The sequence below is a fragment of the Arachis hypogaea genome, chromosome 12, assembly GCF_003086295.3.
Source record: "Arachis hypogaea cultivar Tifrunner chromosome 12, arahy.Tifrunner.gnm2.J5K5, whole genome shotgun sequence".
Taxonomy (NCBI): domain Eukaryota; kingdom Viridiplantae; phylum Streptophyta; class Magnoliopsida; order Fabales; family Fabaceae; genus Arachis; species Arachis hypogaea.
The window spans coordinates 7,469,734-7,479,104 of NC_092047.1; the positions used below are offsets into that span (position 1 = coordinate 7,469,734).

The 9,371-nt window shown below is 30.5% G+C and overlaps 1 protein-coding gene across 1 annotated transcript; it reads right to left on the reverse strand.

Annotated features, from left to right (window-relative positions):
* Positions 1–1,020: 1,020 nt before the first annotated feature.
* LOC112729587 (glucose-6-phosphate 1-dehydrogenase, cytoplasmic isoform-like) lies at positions 1,021–8,942 on the reverse strand. The gene is made up of 9 exons (XM_072208121.1): positions 8,683–8,942; positions 8,462–8,533; positions 8,039–8,186; positions 7,839–7,948; positions 7,507–7,615; positions 7,170–7,179; positions 6,844–6,889; positions 6,622–6,765; positions 1,021–1,209 (listed from the first exon to the last, which is right to left on the reverse strand). The coding sequence occupies exons 2-9, from the start codon at positions 8,513–8,515 to the stop codon at positions 1,021–1,023; spliced, it is 810 nt and encodes a 269-aa protein (XP_072064222.1). The 5' UTR covers positions 8,516–8,533; positions 8,683–8,942.
* Between the last annotated feature and the right edge of the window lie 429 nt (positions 8,943–9,371).

A 9,371-nucleotide genomic window follows, 5' to 3' on the forward strand; every position in this document is an offset into this window, starting at 1 on the left:
ACAGAGGAGAACAACGAATTTAAGAAGAAGAAGAAGAACGAAAATGCGATACGTTATATAAGGCGCGTGTATAATAAACGACTGTGGGGTGGAAGATCACGTGTGTAGAGAAAGTTACTTGGATAACAACCATGTATTTTTTACATGGATGTAGAGCTTTTCCCTTAATTGTTTAGATGTGAAACATTCTGAGGTAACATAAAAATATCGCCATTCTTACGTTGGTTCTAACAAACTAACAATCAAAATGGATACATATTTGTGTATATATTTTTTTAAGAAATAAAACTAAATGTCTATGCTTTGTTAGGATCATATATATATATATATATATATTAATTATATAGTTGCGTATTATGCGATATTTAATATATAATTTATATTTTATAAATATTTAAATTTTTTGAACAAATAATTATTTAATTTGACAAATTAACAATATTTTAAGATTTTTTTAAATTTGAGATTATTTTAACTGCTACGAATGTCTTGTAGTCAGTATGACATTATTTAATGTTAGTAAATTTTGATGCATCAGTTATAAAATTAATAGAAAAATTAATATAACTAAATTAAGATTTTTAAAAAATAAATTTAATTAAAAAATTTAAAAATTAATTTAAAAAATATATAATTTTTTAAAAATAAATATGATCATTTTTATTTTAAATAATATAATAATCTTTTAAATATAGAATGCACCAGCCTTTTTGTGAAGAGATCAATAACCTCTGCATGTGTACATAGAAGAAAGCATAGCAATTATGAAGCTTCTTTGTATTTCTTATGGCTAGCTCCTTATTGGGTCTTGAGCATATCTAAACAATGATCTATTTTGGACATCACAAACATTCAAAACAATGCTATTATCCTTGTTTTGATTTCTTTAATCAACAATCATTATAACCATTATCGATATTGCTATTATCGTTACCTCTCCTTTGGCAAAGGAGCGTGAGTGTTATTAAAAATTCATGTTTTTCATTTCTGTTTGACTAATACAACAGGTATTACTGCTTCTTAGTGCGGTTGACTCTCCCTATAATTGTGGTTCTTGCATACTTCCATTGGCTTAGCATGAAGATGTTCAAGCATGCTTAACTTTTCGCCAGATTTTCTGCGGTGGAATGAAATGCTGGCCCAGCGGAGCAACAGGCCCCTATAACCATACTTGTCAGCCATGTAGAACTTGCACTCCTCTAACCATACCTGACCAAATTAAAGGATATAACTTTATTTAAGTCATCTTGTGATATATTTGCCTTCACATGATTAATCATAAAGGCTATGCATTTTGTATATTGCATTGTGGCGTGTCAAAGGCCATTCTTCTGGTTGGGCTTTGGATCTTGTGTAATTTGCTCATATAATTGTTTCTCCAAATTTTGGTGTATATTGCAAGACTCTTCATATCTTGCTCCTCTTATTTTGACTCTTAATTTGTACTTGAAGTAGAAAATTGGATATAAGGTTGTGTTTGTTTACTAGTACCAAACATTGAGACTTTTAATAGATGGAATATAAATATAGATATTCTGTTATTAGATATTAAATTAGTATATTTGTGTCTTTTTTATAGAAAGGATATAAAAATATTAATAAAATAAATTATTTTTATTATTTTTATTAAATTTTTAAAATTATATATTTTTAAAATTTTTGTGTGCGAAAGAAAATGAGATTAAAATAAAATTTTGTTCTTTTTTTTTTCCAAAAATGAAAATTTTTCTATTGTAATCCACGCTACCTTCTAACTCGTAAACTTTTTCCAATATTTCTTCCTTGAGTTTAGATTTCCTACAAAATAAAAAAAAGTGTGTTATCCAAATTAAAAAATACAAGCCCATTTACTCATTCATTCAAAAATCTAGCTGCACTCTACATGTAATTCACAAAGTATCCTGTGGTGAGTTATAGCCTGCACCGATCTAAATGAGGAGATTGATGCACCTGTGTGCTGTCACATTTCCATTGTCAACACGTAGCACAAATTTTAGTGGCGTGGCAAAAATTTTCCTGCTTTGTTACCAGGAAACTTGTTTATGGGTTTGTGAAAAAATTGTTTATTCCCTCAGACGTGGGGTTTATTTCATAAATAAAAAAAGTTTGTGTTAAATTTTGGACCGATAAAAAATGTATTAGAATTGTTTTAAAAAGTGTATTGGGCCTTCAATTGTTAACAACCAATAATTAATTGTGTTTGAAGGCCTTATGTAGTCTCTTCAAATAATAAAATGTCCAGCTCTATAAGACATTGTCATTTAACCCCCTATTTCCGATATAAGGTATATTATTTTTGCATACAGTAGCACTAACATACCACCACCATGTTTTTTTTTTCCCTAGAAAAAGTAATAAACATGCATGTTAAGTGTTAACCACATGACAGCTTATATTATTGGCACAAATTTCTATTTTCTGCATCACATCCCATACGCTTGTGTCTATAGTCTAATTAATCTATCCTCATCAAACCATATATATTCCACTTTCAGATGGACCATAGTGAAGAAAATTATAGCAACTTATAATAGATTTGTGACAACAATCCTATAGCTCAGTACCTCTTTGTTTGTCCCATTGCTTTAATTGGATATTAGCATGAACTGCATGTGTACAAAGATGAAATTAAATTAATTAATTAATTAAAGTTTTGGAGAAATTATTAATTATTATATATATTTTTATCCTTCTTAATTATGATATACACAAGAATTCTTCTATGCGATAAAAAGTTTTGGACATTACATATAAAGAAATATAGTTGTCACTCACGGTTCATGTGAGACAAAAATTTTAGACATTAATTAATTATATAAAAGCTTGCTTTTGAATTATAATAAAGTTAAGGAAATCACTTTAATAAAGATACTAAAAATATCTTTTTTAAAAAATATTTATATGTGTTATTTTATTATTAGATATTTTTATTAAACTGGTTAATAATTTATTTTTTAATAAATCAGAATAAAATCGATTTATTATAGTAATAATAATAAACCCAATTGTCTGCATTATAATTATTAGACCCAATTTGATCCGATCGAATTGCAGAATCTAAATCAAATATCTTTAAATTTTTTTGATAAAAAGACAAATATATCTTTGATTTTTTGTTTTGCAGACATTTGAATTTCTAAAAATTTAAAAATACAATTAGATCCAAAAAAAAAAATTGGATTTATTGCTATTGTTATACAAAAAATCGGTTTTATTTTAATTTGTTAAAAAATTCAAAAATAATCGGTTCATTAATACGTCAAATAATAATGCGATACGTAAGCGTCCTTACAAAAAGACATTTTACACGTCTTTATAGAAGTATCCCTATCCTCTAAAGTTAATGAGACGGATATTAGGACAAACACTGAAGCGGGAAGAATGCAATAATTTGCCAATTAGTAAAATTAGGGAGATAAAAAATAATTAATTTAAACCGTCTAAATTTATTTATTTATTATTTATTTATTATAAGATATATTAAATAAAATAAAAAATAATAAACTTTGATAAATTTTGGTTAATATTTTTATTATTAAATATTTTTTCAATCAATAATATTTTAAAAATAATAAAAAATTAGTCTAAATAATTTAAAGTGATCTTATTTAATATTAATTAATTATTGTTAAAATAATTATATATAATTTTAAATATAATAAATATACAATTATAAATATTTTATGTATAAAATTATAAATATTATATTATATAATATAATTTTAATATTCTCTCTCAAATATTGCTGTTTACCAATTAATATATAAATTTGATATAACAAACATAATAAAACCGATGATCCTTTTCTAACCAATTTGTAAAAGTGACATAAATTTGTATAACAAACAATAAATTTGTCTTCTGTTTTTTTCTTGGTTAGCGTCGTGTACAAAGGGACTAGCCCAAAACTAGATAACAGAATCCAACCCATTGAATGAATTCTTTCATATGTCTATTTGTTTAAAAAAGACAACATTGCAATTAATATTTTTTTATCTACCCCGTTAAAAAATATACTAATAGTCTAATGGTCATACTGAAATTTATCAAATAACAGGACACATACACATTTACCTGTGCCAGCAGTGACAAGTGCATCAATCTCCTTATTTGAACCGATGTAGGCTATAACTCACCAGTATCCTGTTAGTATAAGGGAACTGCAGGTGCAGTCTCTCCAACGGTGCATTTTAAGTTAGTGGAGCGCCTCATACGAAATGTGTATATGATTTATATATTTGTTAATTTAATTTTTGTTGGATAACCATGAATTGGACCGGTCCTATTGATAAATTACATATTAAGGTCAATGCAACATCTCGTGGTTATTAAATCCTATGGGACACATTTGGAAAAGAGATTTGTTACACATCTAAGTATTTTTTCATTCAAGTTCATCTAAATAGGCCCAACATCAACAAAAACCACTCTCATTAAAGGAGTATGATCACACGCGCGTTTCATAACGCAACTCTTCATCTTCGTCTTTATCTTCTCCTTTTCCGTTTCCTCCTTCTCCTCTTCCTCCTCCTCTTCCTTCTCCTCCTTCTTCTTTCAAATTCGCGCACGTAGGTTCTTCTTCTGCTTCTTCCTTTTCTTCGCGCACACAGATTCTTCTTCTGCTTCTCTTCTTCTTTCGTTATAGTCATCACCAACAACTCCAACATTTTGCTCGGTTAAGTGGAGTTACTCATTTTGATTCACTTGATTGTTAATGTGTTCAGTTGATTTCTTGTACATGCAGAAATATTTTTCTTACTGATTGAATGTTTATCACGTTTTATTCAGCACATGATTGGTGTTCGGTTCAATGGTGTTGGTCATTTCGGTTCACCTGATTGTTATGTGTTCAGTTGAGTCCTTGTGCATGTAGAAATATTTTTCTTGATAATTAAATGTTTATAACGTTTTATTCATAACATCAATAGTGTTGGTTCAGTGGAGTTGCTCATTTTAATTCACTTGATTGTTAGTGTGTTCAGTTGAGTCCTTGTGCATGCAGAAATATTTTTCTTGCTGATTGAATGTTTATCACGTTTTATTCAGCACATGATTAGTATTTGGTTCAGTGGTGTTGGTCATTTCGGTTCACATGATTGTTATGTGTTCAGTTGACTTCTTTTGCATAAAAAAATGCTATTCTTGATGATTTAATGTTTATGACGTTTTATTCAACACATGAATGTTGCTTGGTTCAATGGAGCTGTTCATTTTGATTAATTTGATTCAGTTGAGTCCTTGTGCATATAGTAATATTTTTCTTGATGATTAAATATTTATCACGTTTTATTCAGAACATCAATAGTGTTGGTTCAGTGGAGTTGCTCATTTTGATTCACTTAATTGTTAGTGTGTTCAGTTGAGTCCTTGTGTATGCAGAAATATTTTTCTTACTAATTGAATGTTTATCACGTTTTATTCAGCACATTATTGGTATTCGGTTCAGTAGTGTTGGTCATTTCGGTTCATTTCTATTTTGCACAATTCAAAACTCTTCCTCCTCACCTTCTACTGCTTCTTCACCAGAGAGAGGAGGAGAAAAAGACAAAAAATACAGCAGCAACAACAACAAAAGAATGACGACAAGGGGAGAAAACATGTGAAGAAAGAACGCGAAAAGGAAGAAGGAAAATGAGGAGGAGGAGGAGGAAGGCGAAGAAGAAGAAAAAGACGCTCCGTACGTAAACGAGCGTGAGAAGAAGCATGGGGGAGAAGAGAAGAAGAAACGTGGGGGAGAAGAGAAGAAGCATGAGGGAAGAAAAAAGTGAAAAAAGCGCGTGACCTAAAATCATTGGAAAAATATCTCTTTGGAAAATACTATAATGTGCTTTTCCAAAACTTAATTACCCTAAAATTAAAATAATAAAATTTACACGGATCACACCCAATCAAATTTACAAATTCAACATGAGTTAATTATCTATTTTGCCAATGAGTAATAGCTCAAATGGCATAGTCTCCCCATACTCAATTAAAAGGTTGCGGGTTCGAGTCTCTTATTTTTGGTAAAAAAAAAATTATCTATTTTGTCATTTTCAATTTTTTTTTTTACAATTTTTTTCCATATATTAGTACTAGGACAACTCTTTGCTGAGATTTCGTTCCTCTATCATAATACCTTTTGTGGACATTTTAATGATTTTATTCCTCAGATTGGATAGTAATTTTCAAAAGTAATTTTTTAAAAATAGTTTGTAAAAAATAACATTTTAAATATTATAATGGAACGAAGATGAATGGATTAACTTGTTCCACATTAAAGACAAACATAAACAAGTGTATGCAAACCAAATCCGTAACAGGGAATGGATCCTCTCCATTGTTAAAAAAAATTGAGGGTGTAAAGTGTGATCTCTAGCCTTTCATTCTTCTCTCTCTTATATTTATTATTGATCCCACTTACAAAATTAATGGTGAGACATTACACTTTACTCTCTCAATTGTTAAAAAAAATTGAGAGGATCCATTCCCTCCGTAACATACCCAACCAACTCAACTTTGAAGAGAGTACATTTCTTAGAAAATCCATAAATTGTACCACCCATTATATATAGGAGGGCTCCATATAAGGTTTTTATTGTTTATACATTATATAAGCAACTAAAAGCCCGGGCTCTTTACAACAATGGGTGTTTCAACATAGCCCGCTTTTCGCAGCAATTCATCGGCCTCTTTCGGGCCTCTACCGTATGCCTCATAAGGGAGTGGCTTGAACTCCCCTCTATCAATTCTGTGCAATAACGGGGTGAAGATCTTCCACGATGCCTGATATAGTTAAGCACATTACATTAGTCTTTCAAGGATATATGAAACATTGTATCAAACCATGTAACAATTTGTTACCTCCAATTCATCTCTACGAACGAATTGTTGCTGATCGCCTCTAATCCTGCAAAACACGATACAATTGCCATTATTATTCAACTCAAATCTATTTCTTTCGAACTATCGAACTGATTAGTAACTCTACCGTTAGTGTTATTATGTGGCTTCGATGTATAATAAAAGAAGGCTAGAAAAAATTGATAATTCATAAAACATGAACTGGGAAAGTGAACATACGTGTCGTGAATGAGATTCTCATAAGCATTCTGAATGGTAACCCCCTTCTTTCCCCCGCCAGTAGGACAATTCCTATTCGCTTTGATATGTGGACATCTTCAAATTACCTAGCTTGTACTGCAACAACAGCAGATATCATGGATTTTTAAAAGTCTTATGCAGCAAATGCATAATCTAAATCTAACATATAATGGTTTTTAAATACACTTCACATTAAATTATCAAGTGAATGAATACAAGAAATCAATAGATGGAGTGCACTTCTTCAGTTATTCGGTAAGAAGATTTAGTCTAATTATTACAAGTTGAGATAAAAATAAAATAATTTTGGACTTAACCGTGCCAATTCGGCATTCAGATATCACGAAATTTGATTCCAAACAGTGTATTGGGAGATCTATATTTGCTAACATCAAACTTCCAATCTCAATGAATGAATCTGACAATATAGAGAATCGTCGAAACGTAGGCGATCATATACCATAAGCTTCATGTAAGTAGTTTCTAAAGGCTTGTAGGCAGATACGAAACCCATTTCTTCGATGCTTCTGACCTAGACATGCACAAGTTGTTTACAGTGAGGTTTCGTTTTGCAGACATCCATATTTTGATGAATGAGAAAAAGTATTTACTAGAAAACATTTATATTCACTTTTAAAGCCGATAAAGAACAGGTATCTATGTTTGTCATGTTTTGGATTATGGATTATTGAGACGATCAACATCTCAATACTTTTTATGTATGAAGAGATAACACCTAAAAATGAAAAAGGTACGGTACCAGAAAATTTCTGGAAAATTTCATGAGGAACATCCTTGAATTGAACTCGTATCTCTGTTTTTCTAGAATTTAGGGCCTTCCCTGCTTTTAGTATGAAAGGAACACCTGATGCCAAAAAGAAAATCATGGAATGCATGACGAGATAATTATGTTTATTTTTCCTTTGGGAAGAAAATGCTAAAGATTTTATCATACCTTCCCATCTTTCGTTGTGTATGCGCAGAATAACAGATGCAAAAGTTGGAGTGTTCGACTCATCAGGTACGATTGGGTCATCTCTACAGCCTTCATATTGTCCAAGAACAACCTCATCGTCGCTAATAGGTACTACTGATTCAAGAACCTGCATTTTTTGTGACCAATAGAAAATACTTTAGACTTTGATTGCATGCTATGGAACATCTCAAAATCTAGATAAATATTGAAGTGCAACAACGAAAGGTTCCGGTTATGAAAATATCTGATTGATTCAATTGAAATTTGCAAGTATGAGAACCCGATTTAAAAGGGGAACAAGGATTTTCTGTCTGATATTGATGGCCTCATATCAGAAAAGTGTAATGAAATAGCAGCATAACATGATAATTTCGGCATAAATTGAAGCGAAAATGCGCACACCTTCACTCTCTCATCTCGAATGTGCTCAGGATTGAGAGAAACAGGCCTTTCCATAGCAACCAAGCAGAGAACCTAAACGGTAGAAAAGTGATGAGAAAAATTCAACATATTCGCTATCTTATGAGCTATGATTTAACAGAAGCATCCACTTGACAAGACAAAATAATTATAATAATGTCAAAGTATATTATTCTATATCATTATGAAAATAAAGAGCTCACCTGAAGCAGATGGTTTTGAATAATGTCTCGGATAATTCTGCCAAATTAAAAGTTGTACACTAATGATTTATACTTCCACAGGCGTAATAAGAGAAATTCTATACAAAACGAATAATAGATATTCAATATTGATGCATATAAAAAAAATGAAAAATCAAAGTTCAACTTTCAATATCATCAGTGAAAGTAAAATTGCTATACAGAAATTCTTTTCATTAGTATCTCTCACTCATCATTTGAAAGCATCATTGAATAATTTGACCAAAGCAAAATTCTACACATACCCATATTGGTCAAAATATCCACCATGGACTTTAGTTCTAAAATCCTCTTTGAAAATTATCTGCAATGAAATCAGCAGCCAAATGTTCATTTGGTGTGCACATAAAAAAAATGTTGACAAGATTAACCCTTAAAAGTTACAACCTTGGGTATAAATTCATTATGGTAGGTTCTCAAATTAGACCCAAGATAATTAGGTATCAAGGATTTAACAAGACAAGTCTCAGCTAAAGGCCCCAATGCCGACAGTTCAAAAGCTTTCCAATAAAGCAGAGAAACCTACATCATCCCAATCAAACAATTTAACAAATCAAGATTGACAAAAATCAAATGTGCTAAGAAAAGATCAACTGAAAAGGTAGATGACGATTCATACAGGACATCCAACAAAATGTGATACAAAACGA